The sequence below is a fragment of the Odontesthes bonariensis genome, chromosome 8 (assembly GCF_027942865.1).
Source record: "Odontesthes bonariensis isolate fOdoBon6 chromosome 8, fOdoBon6.hap1, whole genome shotgun sequence".
Taxonomy (NCBI): domain Eukaryota; kingdom Metazoa; phylum Chordata; class Actinopteri; order Atheriniformes; family Atherinopsidae; genus Odontesthes; species Odontesthes bonariensis.
The window spans coordinates 10,306,875-10,327,101 of record NC_134513.1 but is presented as its reverse complement, the minus strand read 5'-3'; the positions used below and the strand labels follow the sequence as shown (position 1 = coordinate 10,327,101).

At 40.9% G+C, this 20,227-nt stretch overlaps 1 protein-coding gene across 5 annotated transcripts in view; it reads right to left on the bottom strand.

The window, feature by feature from the left end:
* anks1b (ankyrin repeat and sterile alpha motif domain containing 1B) overlaps positions 1–20,227 on the bottom strand; it is a 217,359-nt gene that overhangs the window by 43,018 nt on the left and 154,114 nt on the right. For 4 of the 5 annotated variants that reach the window (XM_075471669.1, XM_075471666.1, XM_075471667.1 and 1 more), the window contains 4 exons: positions 13,188–13,843; positions 12,508–12,630; positions 10,256–10,325; positions 7,896–8,002 (listed from right to left, as the gene is read on the bottom strand). In XM_075471669.1, the coding sequence (XP_075327784.1) occupies positions 7,896–8,002; positions 10,256–10,325; positions 12,508–12,630; positions 13,188–13,843 (956 nt within the window). Of the gene's footprint in view, positions 1–7,895; positions 8,362–10,255; positions 10,326–12,507; positions 12,631–13,187; positions 13,844–20,227 lie in introns of those variants that run through there. The other variant, XM_075471671.1, reaches the window with a different exon arrangement.

Sequence of the window (20,227 nt, the reverse complement as noted above, 5' to 3'; positions counted from 1 at the left end):
AAACAGTGGAAATATGCAGATATTTATTTATAGAAAAAAATAAGATGGCTTGATGATTACATATTTTTCCAATCATCAGTGATTAAGAATCCTCGTCAGGCTTTAGAAATAATCCTTTTAAACAACTTAGTGATCCTAAATCTCAACAATGTTGACCCTTTTAAAGTCACATACAGTGCTGACTGGCAGCTGAACTTATATTTACAAATTAAGCTGCCTAATATTGGAAGGCTCGTCACCACAGTAGATGATGGTAACCTGACATAAAAGGTCTCCTTTCCATTGGATTCGTTATCAAAACATTAAAATAATTCTTAAAACTTTCAATGGAACACGAGGGCCTCCGGCTCCCAATCACCTTTGGCTTCCACCGGAAGATGCAGGATATTCGAATACCTGGATTCTGACATGCAGTCAGGGAAAAAACTGCTGACATTAAGATATTGGGGGGCAGGGATGGGAACCATGTATCCAATCAACACCTCAACCCAGACATCAAGTCTGTTAAGATCCTGGAAGTAGTAGGAGGTTGGTTTAACTGTGTAAAGCCCATCTTTACCCAGTAGCAGACAAAGGCTTGCAGTGGCGGACAAAAGAATGATAAGAGGCCCAAGTGGCAGCACATACCCACACACCTTGGTAAAGTGAACTCTGTGTAGAGCAACGGATGGTGGACTGACCGAGTCAGGAGGTCAACAACCATCCAACTCCACCTTGCACCACAGATGACAATCATGAAAATAATGAAGTGAATAATGCAGTTGTGGTTGTATCCTCTGTGGTTAGCCCATCAATACTGAGGTGTTACAAATTGGCTCTTATTGCGACAGCCCCATCTACAACCTGTAAATGGGATGATGGAGAACTCAGTTCCCCATCAGAAAAAATGAATAAAAATCCAAAGTTACTCTGAATAGAATAAAGTCAGAAACTGAGGATATCGAGTGTAGATTAAATCTGTTTTCACAGACTGAAAGAGGAGTTCACCGACTTTGGCACGATTCGTCTTTTACAATTCTATTGGCCAAACTGCCGAAGATTCAACTAAAAACTGATCTGCACATTTCTTTAATCGTGACCCTCACTCCTGAAACTGACATTACACATTTCGTGGTTTTAGAGATGAAAGTTAGAAGTCTGTGGCACATGAACAATCCTTTAATACGGAGTGATTTTGCTCTTGGCTTGTTAGTAAAACTTTGTCTCCAGGGCTCCACTAGCCTGACGCTGCACTCACTAGAAGCCCGTGGCAACAGCTGATTGGGCTCGTTCTGCGGCTGAACTTATGGCTTTCACATTCTCCTCACCAAGTTGTAGGCATGGGCCTCTGTGAGAGGAGTGCAGTTCATAGATCAGCTCCCGGGCTGATTAATAGAGGTGGAGTCACCATGCTACAACTTCACAGCAGTGTAATGACTCTCGGTGCTGGAACAGAGTAAATTGTAGGGGAGTAAGGGGGATTCAAAGGCATGACTAATTGCTCCCTGTTGGGCTCCTGATACAGAGAGATGAAGTTCCCTAATGTTTGTTATTTCTTTTTCTAAACCCATTTTGTCCTGTTTCCCTCTCCGTCTGAACATCATGTTTGGCCTGTATCTGGCATTTCCCAGTGTGGATGACACGAATACATCATAACAACTACAGCTAGCATAAATGAAGAGCGTAAACACAAACCAGTAAACCGACTGCATGTTTTCTCGTCTCAGTTTTTCCTCCTAAAGCATGCTTTGTTTATCAAGTGTTCTTGAAGTAAACTGTTTTTGTATCCTGCTAACAATATGTATTTGAGTTTGCTAAAGACTTGATATGATGCACTGGCATGAACTCCAACAATCCATTTTCCTGGTCACGGGGGGTGTTCAGCATCCGAAATTTAGATAGAATAGTTATGGCATGTGGTAAAAGCTTGTGATAGTTCAGCCACACCGCGTAACAACAATGCCACAGTGCGGGATACCGTGAACACAAAAATTTGAATTTATGCAGTGGCGGGGGGTTGAGGCAAGATTACAAATGGAGCAAAAACTGATACTCGGCGATGATACAGGCGGCCATTATCGGAGCTCACAGGCGAAGGCGAGTCTTACAAATGATGCTTGGCCCACTGTCTCGTCTCTTTGTTCTGTTCCTTTCATGCTTGTCCTCATCTCTCGCCTCTTCTCTCTAATTTTTAAGGCTTTCTTTACTGCTCCATCAAAACAAGTTTTTCCCTATTTTCACTTTTTTTTTACTTGCTATTTAAACTGTCTCTTCTCTGTTTTCTCTTGCTCTTTTAATGAATAATTCAAATTCCCTTTGGTTTCTTTGCAGAGTTACTTGTCTTAGATTCTTCTTTGCTAATGTGAAGAAACGTTTATTCGAGCTTGTGAAACTGGCAGGCTGAAAAATGTCTCCTCCAGAATGATACATATAAATGCTCACTGGTCCACACTTGTACTTTATTCTAAACCTTTTTCTAGGTCCTGCAAACGCACTTCACATCAATTCTCATTCACACAGACACTCATACAACACTTCTTATGATATGAGATACCGTATATATATGCACTCTATATGCAGTATGCAGTTCTTGACTCTACAATCACAACCACCAGCCTTCTGGTTGGAAGACAATCACTCAACCAACTAAACAAACACTGAAACCTAATCTTCGAGAAAATAAGTTCTTTGAAGTAAAGTTCAGCATTAAATTAAATGACTCCTGTAGTACCTCTCAACTCTGCTGTTTCATTGGTTCACACTGCTTTCATTCCTGCTACTGTACAGCATCCCCTTCACAAATGCAACTGTGTAAAACACAATCTTTGTTTGTTTTTCTATTCTGGATACAAATATGAGCTAAGCTGTGCAAGAAGTGTGTGCATGTTGACAGTAGCGATAACTGCAGTCGGAGGACTAAACATGATGCTGCAATAGTTTCATAAATACGATGCATTTAAGCTGCTCTGCACATGCTTGAGCTAATCTTTGCTGCAGGATGCATCTGAACCTCTGAGAAAACTCTGTTTCAAGATCAACAAATATCCAAGCATCTAAGCAATCTAATCTAAGCATATGTTACTACAAAACAAACTAAATTATTAAATGAAGAATTAAATATGAGATGTGCTAAAGGCTGCTCACTGTGCTAAATCACCGGGAACTTTAGGATCACCTGACGCTGCAGTTCTCAACAGCCCTACGGAGCAATTTGGCTTCTTTTTGCTCTGTGTTGTAATTTTACCGCCTATAACTCCAACATTTGTTCTCACTGCTGCCATCACCATGAACCAACACAGACGGCTGTTTTGTGTAAAAAAAATTCAGATAAATCCACTGCACATTACCTGTACAGCACCTAACAGCGACTCACTAATGACCTCAGACGAGTAGCTTGAAAAAGAAAGAAAAAAAAAAAACCTGTTTGTTTGAGGTATCAATCATATCTGAGATGTCCTTCCAGTTTACTAAGCAAACACAATCCCTCTATATTCTTCTTCTAATAAACTCCTCTGTCTGCTAGTCTCCTTCCTCTCATTTTTTTTGTGTGTATGGTAATTCAAAATATGCACAATTAATTTCCATCTAGTGTTCTTCATAATAAATGCAGTTGCTATAGCAACCACTCCACCCCTTGCTATTCGTCCATCAGTCTGGTTACATTTGTCCTCTACTGGATGCTTAAAGTGACCAGACACGCCCACTGTAATGACCCCCTTTTGCAGTAGAAGGTAATGGTAGATTGGATTGGTTTGTGCTTACTTGCATGCATGTCTCTATATTACTGCCGGCAGTATGCACTGGCACAACAATACAGATCAAACTTGGGGTCAAACTAATTTGCACACCAATAAATTCTACAAATGAACTTGAGCCGTCTCCAAAACAGAATATAAAAGGCTTTGTTTTCTAAACTGCTGACTTGTTGTCATTTGAACCTGGCATTTAACTTAATTTCCCATAACGGAGTAGTGCTGAAATGAATTTGACCCACGGCTCCCCTGAAAGGATCCACACTTAGCAGTAAAAGAAGCTTTGGAAATACCAAGATAATCCCTGTGGCTTCAGTAGTATCAACCCGTCATAGACACAGAGTTTGCTCAATGTCGGAAAAGATGAACAGTCTTTGTGTTTAGTCATGAACAACAAATAGGTTAAAAACTTCAGACAGCAAGAAGAAAACTTTAAACCCTGACAGAGCTGCCTCACAAAAGAGACTTTGAAGTCGCTGTTATGTTTGCGAGGCCGTTTCATCTAAGCTCTTTTCAATACTAATTGTATCTAAAGGCATTTCAGAGAAAACAATGGATCTATTGAGATGCTCTTTAAAAAGAAAATGTATAAGCCTGATGAGCAGAAAATCCCCAAACATCTCAGAGGTACCGTTAGCGACTTTAAACTAAGTGCAAATGAGTGATGCAGATGCAGAAAAGGCTCACCTGAGGACATTCCTAAAAAAGTATGTAATCTCCTTATGTCAACGTCTGTATGACAGTTGCCTGGACAAGCAGCTGCAGTGATTCATCACAATTACCTTTAACTCAAGAAATGCATGTTTCCCTTCAGTACGAGAGGTTATCGCACCCAAAACCAAAGGATTTTTTCATGGATAAACATTGAATTTAAATCAGAATCTGTAGGGGAACAGAGGTTATTGTGCATATGTTGTAAATAACTTAACTCGTACAAAGATAGATGGAGATATTAGTTGTGAAAGAATTTGAGTCCCAATGAAAACATGAACTTGTTTCTGCTCTCCCTACAGTACACACACGTCTGAATTAGCAGGGAGTCCTATGGACTACGTGGTTCTGCATGTATGAAAATCGACAGTTTTTCAGCCAATTCATTTTCAGATCACTGTAATGTTTTTGGAAAAATTAAATACAAACAATGCTTTGTGGCTAAAGTGTTTAATTTTTCAAATTATGGCTCAACATGCAAATCTCCATCTGGTCTGAACCTTGGAAGTAATTTTGAGATTGTTGCAGACTGTAAAATCAACTACTTTAAAGCAATACTATGTAACATTTCTACCTTAAAATAACAGCTTGAATAAAATTGCGGCTAGAATGAGTTTTAATATTACGATTGGCCTGTCTCCTATGCCCTTCGGGGGTCTGAGTTGGAAAAACTGCGCTATGTAACTTTGCTGGTCCGGCCCGGGAGCTGAGCGGAAGTACTTCGACTTGCTTTCTGGCACCACTTCCGCAAAAACAAATAGACCCCTCTCACGCTCCCAGGTATAAGGCTAAGCTAGCGCAACATTGTCAGTACGATCATCATGGCAGAGGCACCGAAGAAACAGAAGAAGACGTTGACTGATGAAGCAAGGAAGAGAAAGAGAGAGGCCGACAAAGCAAGAGACCGGACTAGAGTTGCTCTCGGAACAGCTTTTACTCGTTGGCGAGAGCTGAAAGAAACATTTGGATTCAAGTTCGATTCAGAGCTAGCCACCTTTCTGCTGGATTAGTAAGTAGCTTATTTGCTGCCATGCTTTGTACTGTGTTGTACTTGCTTGATGTTTCACTGTGTTCGGAAAGTGACTTGCTAGTTTGTTATAACTGAGGAAAAATATTTTTCTGTTGTATTCCTGTTGTAAGGGTGTTGTATTTACGACAGTGTCGTAACCGTACATTACCTCCAAGCCTGTAGGGGGAGCTCCATAATGGGCTTTTTGAGAAGTTACATTGTATTGCTTTAAGTCACTTTGAATTCCAGTCTCTCAGTTTTCATTCATATTATGTTTTTCTTCTTTTTTTTTGTAAAAGTGGAAACCTATAGAAGCTCAAATAGGTTAATTTATTTTTTAAACTTATAACTACAGCATTGTAACTGAGTTCAAGAATCTCTTTGCAAAAGTATTGTGAGCAAGACGAGAAGCATCCTGCAACATATCAAGTGCTGAGAGTCCTGAAAGCAAATACAACAATCTATTTTTTTAAGGATACGGATCCAAAGATATGAAACAAGTAGACCAAGAATAGCCCTGTGAATAAAAACATATACATGATTGAGTACACATGGGGAAAAGTAGACTACCTAACCCGATTGCAAATTCGTACATGCAAAAGAATCGACAACACGCTTAATTTTTAGCCTTAAAAAATACGAATGAATGGACTCAAATTTTTTATTTATTTATTTTTTTTTATCTATTCATTTTAGGAGCCATTTAGGCCAATACATTGGAAACTTCAAATTAAATTCTTTCCTTCCATGTCTGTGAAACTTTGAAATGTAAACATGAACATTTTTTTTAAAACAAAAACTAAAATATTAAGGCTGGAAGAATTGCAGCACACACAAGCTAATCCCACATAGCTAAACTGCTCCACAGCTGAAGGATGATCTGGCAGCATCTCCACATTCAGTTATACATTTTTATTTCTTAAATCACTGTAATCTCGAGCTGCACTAAGCCCAGCATTGGTGCCCCTGCCTCATTCAATGATCCAAATCTTCATCGATATTTTAACTGAGAGCCATTTTCCTAAACATGGGATTGCAGGAGGGGTCAGATAATGTCACAATAAATAAAATGATTCGATTAGAAAAAATGTACTGGACATCTCTCTCAAATATTTGATCACAGAGTAGCTATTTCACTACATTTTAAGGTTTTAATTATATGTTTAATCCTTTTTTCTTGCACTATTCTAATTCTTTCTGGCTTCGCTTACTTGAACTGACTCCGAACAGGAAATGAAAAAGGAAGGAAGAAAGGAAGGAGGAGAGCAAACTGGTGGTCTTTGTGTTGGTGTTTTTATCAGTCTTTGATTGGTGAGCATGAAAATAATAATTAGTTAGTTTCCTTTCTCTGTCACACACAAAACAGATAAACTATGCTTGACCTATTCATCTTGGTTAACGTGTGCGGCAGTAACATACAGATAAACAGTGACCACGTGTGGGAGAAGCACACAAAGAAAAATAGATTCTGGGATTTCATCCTGTTGCCGGGGTAACTACATGGACAAATACAGGTCACAGTGAGCGGAGGGCCAAAACGCATGTTTACACTCACAAACATACAATTATACATTTATATACAGATTGCTGCATTTTTAGTTGGGGCTTGTGGTAGACAGAATACCATTTTTGTCTGGAGTTGAAGATGTCAGGTGGAAAATCTTAATTGTGAGTTCATTTCAATCTGTTAAAACACAATTAGAAACTGAATTTAAGGAAAACACCAGAAAAGTTGCCCTTAGATGGTTCCCCCAATCGGTGGGGATCTCTAGAGAAACTCATAAAGTCAGCATTCCTCTGCTTTGTCACATACTCCTGCCTCTGCTGCAGTTCATCTTCACTGCTTCTCTCCCCTGCGTTATCTTCTACTATATTGTTCACTGCTCTTTCCTGTGTATATCAGTCTCTGTGATGCACAACAAGAGTTTCAGAATACAAAATAACCCAGCTAGTTTCTCTTCCGACATCACTGGGAGGGACCGTGGGATGAAAAAAAGGAAAGGGTCAGTTTGCATTCTGATCTGCGAGCTACAGGTGGTTGTAAGTGCAGTATTTCGATTCGCAGAAGTGTATCAGTGAACTGTGAAACAGCCATGTTTCCAACATTTTAGTGCAGTATGTGCAGATGCATGTGTGGAGCTTGATGCTGACACTAGATTTTGTGCTGTGGTGGAAATATGCTGTAGGATTTCTGTGCGTAGGAGGAACCTCACTTGGCATCAGTGGGGAGAGGCAGCAATGATGGTAATGAAAGAACGAAAGAGAAAAGATGACACAAAAAGGAAGAAAGGTAGTAAATGAAAAACGGTGTGGGTGATGGAGAAAACGTGCCAGGCACTTATCGCTGTAAATAATATGATGAGCAGAGAAAAATACATTTAACAGCCCATCTGAAACTCTCAAAATCAAGACCTCCCTTTTCCCAAAAAGACGAAAACACTCACCATGAACTGGACGTTGTCAAATCCATTGGCCAGTAGGTGGTTCTCATACTGGACCAGACCGATGGAGTCTAACCACTGGCCCACGGACTGCATCGGGCAGCGGGGACCTATAAGGGGGTGGAGGGGTAAACGCTTCAGTAGAGAGTAGCCATCCACGCGGTAGCAGCGGCAGTCTGGCTGCGAGAGCTGGCACTGCCACATCATGTTATGGCGGGCAAAGTGGCTGTCAAAGGAGCCCGCCATGCTTTTAAGGAGTCTTTTGGCAAGGCAGCAGGAGGAGAAAAGGTAAGGGAGGGCAGGTAGAGGGGGAGAAGGGTGAAGGGAAAAAAGAGGCTAGGCAAGGGGCATGGTGAGGATGGAGGGGGTCAGCATGCAAGGGTGCAGGGGGGGTAAAGTGTAGGTGTCCAGATGCTGTGTTCTCTGAATCAGGCCAGAGGAAGAATGAGATGGGGGAGGGAGGGGGGGAGGAGGGGAGGAGGGAGCAAGCAGAAGTTGTATCCAGAAAAGAGCTCCTGTCCTGGGGGTTAAATCCTGCCAGAGATGGGTGCCGGGTAAGACTGGAAGTATAGATCCGCAAGAAAAAGCGACTGTTTGTCGTGCACAGCACAGAAGCCGCTTTCTTTTCAGCTGTTGCGCTCGCTTGGTTTCTCCCGAGCTGGCGTGTGTGTGAGCCCGAATGTGTGTGAGCTGGCGTGTGTGTGAGCCCGAGTGTGTGTGCGCGAGAGGGAGAGAAAGCGAGAGCTGTTGCGTTGTGGATTTCTCTTTATCAAGTACTCCCACTCATCTGTATGCTCCTGCAGCCTTCTCTATCCGTCTCTCCCTCTTTTCTCAGAGCGCTGCCTCCCTCCTTTGCTTCCCCTCTCACTCTTTTCCCTCCGTCTCCCTCCAGTCTATCTTCTCTCAGAGGCGATCGACACCCTGCTTTATCTGCTGCTCTACATATATCTGGTTCGCTCTGCTGATAATAGCCATCAAAACAGCACCAGCTTCTTTGTCTTCAAGCCAAGCTCCCTCCCACTCTCACACACATCAGGTTGACTGTATGCATGCACCCCTATATATACACGGTTTTGTGTGTGTGTGGTATAACTGTATGTGCTGATGGGGGGGGGGGGGGGGGGGGGGGGGGGGGGGTGTTGAGCTGCTTTGGCATAAACTGGATTTCTGACTGTGGTATCCATGCTTAGAATCAGCTTTGCATTGATGGATGAAAAGAGAAGGAGAAGAAGCAAGGAGAGGATCAGGAGGTGGAGGAATGGGGGAGTGGATAAAGAGAGACGGGGTGAATGCAGCAAGCGGAGATGACTAGAGGAGGATTCAAGGTGCGCAGATGAAGAAAATGCCAAAAACTAAACCACAATCTGCAAATCAGATAATCCTTTAAAATGAAAACTGAGCTTTTAATTCTATAGTTTAGGCATAATTCCTTTATTAATCGTATATATATAAAAAAAGAAGGTTTTAAACATCTTCGTTATAATTACAGAATTTCTTTAGGAGGTCCACCTCAGCTTCTAGGGTTACTGTATAAATAAATCTGCTGGTGGTCATTTTTTATCAAATCATTTTGCCAAGTTATTGATCTGTCTGCTTGAGAATTCACCTTGATAACTGATTTACTTGAATATTTGCTGTTATACAGTCTGTCCTTATCTATGAGTGTCTTTGTTCAGCATTATCTGATGGATCCCCCCACCCCTCAATGGACAGCAGTGTCTGACCTGCTGACAACGTGTATCAAGAGGTTTTGTTTAAATTTTCATGACTCCAAGAATTTGATGGGAAAAGTGCCCTGGTTGCGCACTACAGCTGTCAGCATCAGGTCCCCTTTTTGATCCAAAGATCTTTTTTAATGTAAAACTCGCCTCTTAAGTTGCTGTGGGGAAGTATGTGCTTTGGGTTTTGTGGGGATACAGGGTCGTCTCGAGAGTAGCAAAGCCCAGGAGGGTGGTTTGATGGTGGGGAACATGCTTCGCTACAGAAAGTCTGGAAAACAATGAGATGCCGAGGCGGTGGTAGACATCTACGCATCTCGGGGAACCCTGCACTGAAGCCCTGGGGCTAATGATGGAGGGTAGGTGGGCGAGATTCTTGACGTGATATAACCAGAGTTCAACAGGAAAGCTTTGCTACATGTCCAATTTGTCAAGGTTTATTGCTACATTTCTTATTGAATCACCAAGAAAGAAAAATAAATGATGACCGCTGTGGTTGTGGTGACGGCCTGAGAATCTCATGAAGAAATGACAGCTTAACTATGAGAGTAAGCTGTAATATGATCTAATGGCACATTACTTATCCTAAAATGTACTCACCAACAAACACACATGCCCTCATGTATACTTGTGTGTGTGTTTTACCTGAGGTATCCTCCTTGATGTCCAATCCGCTGCCTATTCCTGCTCCAATCGAGCTCATAATTTTGTCAATCTGAACAAAGGGGGAGAGAGACAAAAATAGATGCAGAGTTAGAAAGGTGAACAGTGTGTACAAGGGACAAAGTCATTTTCCAGTAATAAGGCTAACCCACATTTCTGAAGTCAAGTGTCACATAACGTGATCATTATGCCTGGCAGCATGCTGAGTATCAGCCAATTCCCCCTGTGAACTGAAAAAGCACGAAGGAGCAGCAAACTTCAAAACAGCAGAGCCGAGACGAAGAAAGATGGAGAATGGACTGGTGAGAGCTGCTGCAGCAGCTTCATTAACGCCCGACTGCTGGCTGTAGTATGGTGGACCTTCTGATGCAAACACCCTTTACACCATGACAGAGCATGAATGTGGCCTTTGCCACAGTACACACAGGTAACAACTTCTGCACACAAAGCCAATATCTCATGAAAGGCTGCAACAAACCCTTCGGGTCAAATCAGTTTACACAGCACAACATTGTAAATGTACCCAAAGGGCAATCTGCAAAGAACCCTTCCCACCTTTAGATAGACAAAAACAAACTGAAACAAGCTTTGTGTGAAACCTGTATGTGATGATCGTGTCTCATAACCTTTAAAGAGACACACGATAGCCATCATTTCATTTCATAGTGTTCTTGGTGGCCAAAAGATCTCTTTGAATGTAGTGCCTTTCATCACTTCCAGGTAATAACCATCCAAATGATAACAAACTTCAACTATATCAGAGCGAGAACCTATTAAAACACAAATTTGTAAAATGCGCTGAATTGCCTTAAAGCTCGTTATACTAATGAGTGTCTTCAGATGGCTGAGTGTTGTGGGACATCCCTTGTGGCTCGCCTCTTGCCATAATGCAACTCCTTCCAGAGCTTGTGCTACAAATAGCAGCTATGGTAATTTTTGCTCAGAAATCCCCAAAGATCACCGTAGAAGCCATCTAATCTCTTTTTCAAGTCACCTTAATTGCTGGGAATCATGAGAAACTCCATATGGTAATTCATCACCATCAGCTAGATAGGAGTTATGTTGAGTAATTAATTAATACGGCTTTCACTTACATCACTTGGAAAATAGATGTTCTAATTGTGTAATTTCTTATATTTGATGGGAAGCGGTGGAAGCGCATAAAGAATGTGATTCTTCACTGTCAGTGGTGTCCAGTCAATGGGTCGCATCTGTCTCAGATACCCTTTAATAGAAAGCGCTTCGGGCACAAGACCGAAACACAGAGCAGCGTCGACCCCCACTCTCTGCCCTCTATGACGGAAAACTCTCTCTCTCAGAGATCTGGTCTTCCCTGCAGCTCCAATGCTACACACAGAAAGAGATCAGTGTGGGAGCATGGTAAATTAGCACTTAGCTTCTTCTGCACTGTAATAGCTCATGATTTCAAAGGAAGGAAAAAACTGAAGCAGCTCACTGCTGAGAGAGCACTTTTCACTCCTGCAGATATGGATCACTTTAAAAGTGCTTGAATCAATTTCCAACTAAAAGTCTTTTCTTTGTCTTTTGCTTTCAAAGAGCCACACTTTCTTGTAATATTTTAAAATGGTCTTGAACAATAGTTTTCCAGGCTTTCAGAAGGTTTTTCAAAGTTTCTCTTTGGAAATTGGCTACTTTTTCCACTCATTTTCAGTGCAGTCCTTGAACCTGACGTTTTCAAAGGAATGCTTTTTTTTGTTAAGCCACTTAACACTGAACCTGCGACTCAGTGAAGCGTAAAAAGGCACCTCACTCAGGGGATAACCAGTTTTGTTTCTAGTTTCTTTTGGCACTTTGGTACTAGCAGCCTGTCACAAAGTCTAATTTGCACCAATTACTGTAGTTGCACTAAACGAAATAGTTAGAATAACATAGTTTCGCAGACATAAAATAGCGTTTTGGCACAACAAGGCGATTCTCAAAGAGCTATTAGCCGAATACTTTGAATATCTCAGCAAGGCGTGCAGCGTGTCCTGAAATGTTTTAATAAAATTGATCAGGGGGACAAAAATAACTATTCCTGATGACTATTTTATAACTAAATTTCCTTTTACACTGAATTTCTATTTAATTGTTTTCCTGGTAATGTATAAAGAAACGAGGGGTGTCTCAATACTTTTGCACTGATAGACGGTCCTTTTCACTTCTTTAATATCTCAATTGATTGTGAAATCAGATAATAAGCTCTACATGCCAGAAAAAAGACGTCCCCTCACCTCCTCCCACTCAGCAGTAAAGGACGGTGTTCGTTCCAATCTTCCTCCGGGGCTGGTACCTTCTCGTGAGCTGGGACTTCCAGGACCCTGACCCCGCGATCCAGACCCCCAACTGTGCTCCTCCTACAAAAAGAAAAAAGAAGAAAAATGTAGTTTTCCTTGGCTGCACAACTAAAAACCATTACATGCAAAAGTGCCAAAATGTTTTAATAATAAAAACATTAATAGCTGTCACTAAAAACTGCTCAGAAAATAACAAAGAGCTCACATCAAAGTGCATTACATATCATATCATCATCAATAATCAGACTATGCATTTAGCTTATTATTTATTTATTGTGAATTAAAGAAATCTCAAATATTCCACAGAGCCGGGAACATTGTGGCCCAGATTAGTGAGTTATCTAATTGGCTGAACTGGTTTGAGCTCCGTTTCTGACATCACATGATACAGCAGGATACAAATTAGAATAACTGAATATTTAAACATACATGAATTCATTGCACTGAGACCTCTTTGCCAACTTTTATCAAATGAGAAACTTTTTTCTATTTCTTAATAAAAGAAACCATGATGTTCTTCTTGAGTCCTTGTTGAGAATTGTAAATGAGAAAGAGAAACAATGATATAAGCTGAATAATGCAAAGCAAATGCAGCAGAGACGACGCTAACGGCTCACCTGTATGGGAGATACTGCCACCAGGTTAGAGTCGGACTTTGACAGAGACTTAGACAGCTGCAAGTCCAACACACTGCGAGGCATGGATCTCATCCTCCCCAGGGTACAAGCTCTCTCTTCGTAGCCAGCCCCAGATGAGCCGTCTTTGGTCACACCGCCTATCTTTTTCCCCTGTAACTCTGCAACTTCTCCGTTTTGCCCAGAGGAACAAGAAGGTGGGTGGCTCAGCGTAGACCATCCACGAGGTGGATCCGCCTGCTCACAGTTCCTGGGTTGAACCTGGTCCTGGTTAACCTTGGTGTGGAAGATAGTCCGGTAAACAACCTGTGGCTTTTGGGAGTTGTTGGCTAACCTCTGAGGAGATGAATCGCTTCCTGTTCTGGAGAAAACTTGAGAGGCTCCTCCACTAATTACAATGCTGAACTCAGGGGTCTGCAGCAGGTTGCTTTGGACTTCTGGAGAAGTGTATTTAAAATGTTTGGGGCTGTAAAGGTGGTAAGGCGTATCAGGGGGGTCACAAGCTGGTGAAGATCCATGAAGAAGGCCTGCAAACTCTTCTGGGATGTGGCTCTTCCTGTGCTCCTCCAACAGAGGGTTTGATTGGGAGGAAGAGCAAAGAGGAGAAGGATGCGGGTCTCGCTGGTACGGCCCGTCTTCTGGAGAGGACAAATAAAAAAAAAACATGAACTGATCTGCAGTAAAATCATAGCGATTAGCTATTAATACATGAATTATTGCTGCATAATATAGTCCTGTGAATGATAAAAAATAATAGTTTTACTCCAAACAAGACAGGGAACATGTTTACTCAGGCTGCACAATTCAGACATGAATGTTTAAAAATGTGGAGGAAAGTACCAATTAAACAAAGAATAGAGAGTAAAGCAGTGTGGCTACAAAAACAAGTCCGCAAAACAAAGCTGCAAATACTAAGACAAGAGCAAGGCTGTACATCTTCTGTTCCCTGTAGAAAAGCTGTTTGGTCTCTGAGGAGAAATAAGAGAACCCCTCACATGGATAAACCTCTGTTACTTTACTCTGTGTGTGCAAACAGTGCGCTTATGATTCGGAAATTGCACACGTATGCATGAGCTCACCGAGACAGACGTACTTAGACCATTGACTGGCTTTTTTTTCTGTTTTTGAGGGGATGCTTTCAGTGGCCCACTTACTGTCTGTGTGCAGCGGGTTGAAAGAAGTTGTTAAAAGCTTCTTTTGATTCTCTATGTGTAAGTGTGTCCCCCCGTCTATTCCGCTACTCTTCTGTTAGTGCGTGTATGCCTGTGGTTACATTCCACCTGAGATCCCAACTATTGTCTTAATGTTAAAATCATTTTCTTTACTCTTGTGATACAAGCTTCAGAATATCTTTTTCTACCGTAATTATGTATTACACCTCGCCAGAGCAAAGGAATGGCATTTTTATAAATGAGATCCAGGTTGCTGCTTGGCTCCACAGGAAGCCCCTGCAGTGTTATTCATTTAAAGTCTTTTACACAGTGTGACGAAAGGATGAAAAATGTTTTAAAATTGCTACAATAATCTAAACACAGACAGTCAGGTGCTAGAAATCTTGGAGCACAGACGGAAGAATAGCCCAAAACTGTGCAGATAGTACAGCACTTTGCAAAAGTCTTGAGCACTCCTGCTTTCTTAATATTGTTTTTAAGGAGCCAGTCTTTCCTGTAATCTTTAAATATGTTCTGATTTTGCCTTTTATATTGTATTTCCATTTATGTTTGCATGTTTCAATAAATCGCTGCAATTATTTTACAATTTCATAGCAGTGTAATATAACATATATAATATATGGTGTAGTCTTAAACCACACATTTTTTAAGTGTGGTTTAAGACTTCTGCTCAGTACTTTCGATTGTATATAAAGTAGCATTAACTTAGCAAGAAGTTTATAGTTTCTATGTAATGGACAGTGAGTATTAAGAAGATCCTACTCTGCACCTCTCAGCACAACAAAAACTTGATGTTCTGCAGCTCATTTCTTTTCCAGTTGCCAAGCTTTCAGCAGAAAAAAAAAACCTGTAGATGTTCGCAAAGTAAATATCACTTCATTATTCATGTGCAGGAGCTCCCTGCAATGTTTCAGCAATGCCACGGCTGTACACACTTGTGCACAACAGCAACGGGGAAAATATTCATATATGTCTCATTAAAAAATAAGACTTTATTGACTACAATTTCTTTTTAAATCCACTCTCACATATCGCAGAATCAAATGTAGGTAATGTCAAGTTGCATCTCAACCAAACGAAGATGAATGAGAATATAAATGAATTGATCGGCATGTAACAGACTTGTTATACCCCCCCCCACCCACCCACCCAACCTTTCCCCATCAGAAAGCTTTTCATTGAATGTAAAATTAGTATTCAATCCGGTGTGCTTGATGACTCATTAACTTTTCAAATTGTTTGCGAGGAAATGAGAAGCTCTGAAGTACAAATAAACACCTACAAGAAGAGGAGACATACGGCACAAGTGTTATGCATATTTTGTTTTGTCATACTGTGTGGCTTCATGTTTTTCAATCATATCTCCCAATTCTAGTTCTCATATGGTGTTAATTTAACGAAGCTAAACCACCAGTTGTAACAACAGTGATTTGCTGACCACTAAAAAGATAAAAAGCAATTCAAAAGACAGACTAAAGGGTGCTTGCCACAATAAATACACTCAAGACTGAGGTGTCTAGTTGAGGGCACCAAGAGCAGCGGGTCTTGAATAGATGCAGCCTCATTTAACCCCTGCAGGTAAATTAATTCAAACGACTCGCTGCTATGGTAATGCTTACGTTCTGTGAGCTGCAGCAACACAGCAACAAAGAGAAGTAGATTTTGACACAGCTGTATCACTCCAAAGGAAACACATTTTACAGCAATATGTTGCAAGATGGAGCAACAAAACTTTTACAAATTCAAGTTATTGGAACATTTGTGTTGAAAGCGCTCATCTCCTTTGTACTTACACGCTGATGTAAATCCGCCTGAATTACATCAAATTGGATTAATTTAGCTGACTTATCAAAAGCGACTCACAAGTGAACAACACATTAAACTGCAATGGGGATGGGGATCGATTTCTCAGCCTTGCAACTGAGGGATGATCGCTCCACCTTCTGAGCTACAACTGCCGCAGAGAGGTAAAAGTTCAATACATCTACAAAGTCAATGCAGGTCTAATAACCTGAATGCAAACTTAAAGCCTCATAATTCATCAATTCTTGATCATCAGTGGCTAAAAGAATTGTGTAAAACTTCAGTATCTTGTTGCTCCGCCCCAAATACACAGATCTGAGCTGAAATCGCCTCCTAGAATCAGATCCGTCATCTCTGCCCTCATGTTTTCGACAGGAAAAATATGTGAAAAGTGTGAGTCAAGTACCTACTCCTCCCTTTTTGTCTCTGTGCTCATTTTTACACCACTGATAGGCATTTCTTTCTCTCACAAACATTTTCTCTACAGTTTCAACCTTTAATCCAACTTCAGTTCCACAATAAATGTAGCTCTTGTAATACAAACTGTCAGCTGAATAATTGCCTGTCCCCCCACTGCCCCAACACACTTCATTTACAATATCTGACAATGCTGTCCCACTGCTTGCCACCTCCTCACCCCTCCATACGCAGATAAATCACACAGTCTGCTTTAGCTAGCACTCGTTCCAGCACATCAAGCCACATTACCATATGCAACAACTGCATAACGCAATCAAAGAACAGAAAATAAAGCGTGCTGTTATCAGAGAATAACCGCAAAAGAGTGTCTAACTGAAATAACAGTGATTAAGTGGAACAATAATAAAGTCATGTCTTTGAACATTTAATTTGAATGTTGCATTTTGGCTGCACCACTGTGCTGTCGGCTCTGTGTAAACACAAAGCACACCCCGTTAACACTCTTCATGTAATGAGAGTTTAAAACATGACTCATCTATTGAGTGTTACATGGACTGAAATCTGAAAGTTCTTCTGTTCCAACTTGTCTTTAGTATTTCACAGCAAAGTGCGTGTTCAAAGCGGTTCAAAGATCAGCAAATTCATCCCATGTTGACTTCTATCAACCCCCCCACACTTAAGAACTCATCACTGCCAAATTTCCAGTAGGTTGATTTTTTTTCGAAGTTCTTAAATATAACTTTTATTAACAAACTACACAGGAAGCTGCAACGCTGCCATCTCCTGCTCTGAGACTGCAGTTTGAAGGCATCGCTCGGACTCACATTATTACTGACAGTTCAGTTCTTTCAATATTTTAACATTTTTTGCCGTCCTACTCGCGCTATGCTTCTCTTCTTTCGGTAACAATGACAGCTCTTGGCAACAGGTCGGCTCATTGGTAGCTACGACAACACAGAAGCCGAGCACCAGCATCTCTCCAAGTTTCTGGGCAGTGTCTGTGACCTTTGACCTCCAGGAGAGCCGATTTATCTGTCACCACAGGGGGAAAGTTACACAGAGCATTTTTTAAGACAAAGAAAACTAAAACTAAACATAGTTGTACTGACCGGTATACCAGCATACTAATATTTTATTATAGTCGAATTACAGGACAGTTGGCATTAGAGAACTGTGTTTTGGCAGAGCTATTCCTAACATCCAAACAAACACTGCCCCCCCCCAAAGTCTTTTTGAATAAAGATTGAGTATCTTACCTGGGGACAAACTGGTACCATCGGCTCAAATCTGGAAACAGTCCAACTTTATGTATTTATACAACACATATGTGTTGCCACTCTCTGTCATACTCCTGCTGAAGTGCAGTAAATGTCTGATTCAGATGGTGAAAGAGCAGATACATCACTATGCATACCTGCATTTTTATTGCGACAGCACTACCTACACACAAATGCCAACAAGCTGAGGCATGCAGCAGCACAGCCCAGAAACCGATCATATCTGGATAAGTTGTGTTCATTTCAAAACAAACGAACGGAACGTCTTCACTTGTGCAACAATAATTATTATCTAATATCATCACAGGCAGAAAACCAGCTTCCTAATAGTTAATAACTGATATCTTTCTGTATTTAAGCTTTCAAACAACTTGAAGACCCTCTAACCTCAGAGATTATTTAAATTAGCCAAAGCTTTAACTAAATCTGTTTGTGTCTCCACACCCATTCAAACCTAAACCACGGTGTTTGTCAGAACATAAATCAGTCCAACAGTTAAGCCAGTTCTGAAGAAGGGCCATGCTTACGGTGCCACTAGATTAGTGAGGCATCTGTGGACACATGCTGTGTTTATACTTTAAAACAACATAATCTAAATGATTTGTGCTTCAAATTGAAAAACATAATTATAGTGCAGGTCACCCTTGTGCAAAAAGGTGTAAACTGGTGAACAAACAGCAAACGTTTGGATGCATATACATCTGTGGTGCGTCCAGCCTCATACGGCACACAGTGTGTTCTATTTACATGTTGAGCCGTTAGTTCTCCGGATATCCATTCAGTTTGTCATGCCATAAATAAAGCGTTTGTGTCCTTCTTTATTCCCTGCAGACAGCCATACCTAATAGCATTAACGATGGCTCTGATTCATTTAGGTGCCACTGTAAGACATGTCACTCCGCCTTAAGGCATGAAATCAAAAGCCTCAAACTGGAATGTAAGGATAATTAACATCGGTTACACCTGTGGTTCTGCTGCCTTGACATGTCATCTCAATACACGCTTATACAACAGAGCAAGCCTCCAAAATACAGTTCACAATTTAAAAAACAAAAACAAACTATCTTTTCTACAACTTAATGACATCTTTATTTTGTTCTCACTGGTTCTTTTTAGCATAAACTCACCAGAGTCTGCAGTTCATTTGATCTGTGTAGGACCAGCTAAGCTGCAGTGCACCAATGACAGTCTCAAAAACACAAAATCAGGCTGTGAGGATTTGATGTGCATCACACTTTAGGAAACAATCCTGCCATTTTGCCGTTTGTGCCTTACTCGGCTGGTGAAGAATATGTTTATCCAACGACAACATTAAGAATAGCTTATTAGCCGTGTGCTAACAAAGTCAAGTTGAAGCTTTTTACCCGTTTGAGATCGGCTCAGTGTGGCAGTCTAACTGTTTGGGGTCATGAAGGAATGATTTCAATGTCATCTGTGAGCACACCGACTATCACAGAGACAGCATGCACCCATTACCACATGACACGGATAAGAAAGTGTTTTAACTCCTGCAAGTGGACCAAGATTTAATTCCATTGGAGTGAATAAACTCCAGACTAAATTAAGCATTTACTACAAACAAAAAAAACAAAACAAAACTTAAAGGCATGTCATGGGGTCCAGCACTCAGTAAAAACAAATGGAGAGAAGAAAGAAGAGTGAGGTGAAAACCAAAATAGAGGTGATTCAGACTAACAGAAAGAGGCGGTCAGGGGTTTATCTGACCAAACAGAAAACTGGTTTGGATTGGAGGGGCAAATAAGCAATACAGATGCAAACTGTAACAAAAACAACCAGATTGCAGAAGAACTGGCAAATAGCAGATAAGCTGAGGCAAAGTTAAGGGGGGCTGGCAGGCAGTGTCTCACAATGCATGACAAGCAGAGATGAACAGAGATGCCAAGGAAGGAAGGAAGTGGGTAGAGAAGTGACGTAATGAAGGCTTGAGTGATGGGAAGGAAAAACCAGGTTGATACATGATGAAATTAAGTGAAAAAGAAAACGGGAACACAAGAATAGAGCTTGATCTGTTGAAAATTAAGACAATCAAGCCACAATTGATCACAAAGGTTGAGTCTGCACTGAAAGTTTAGCAGAATTATAGAAAATAATTGTTTTTTTTAAATCCTCATTCATGACTGATTTTTCCAGACTGAAGGTCGTGCAGTAACTTAAATTTCCTTTACAATAGTTCACAGAAATCGACAAACTTTAGCAAAAGAAAAGATGCGACAATCTGCCTCACATCTTCATTTCCTTCATTTTTTGCTGAAAATATCTTAAAAGAACAGAAAGCATGTGCATCTAGCCAAACACAGACTCGTCTCATATAGTGGAATGTTTTGTTGTG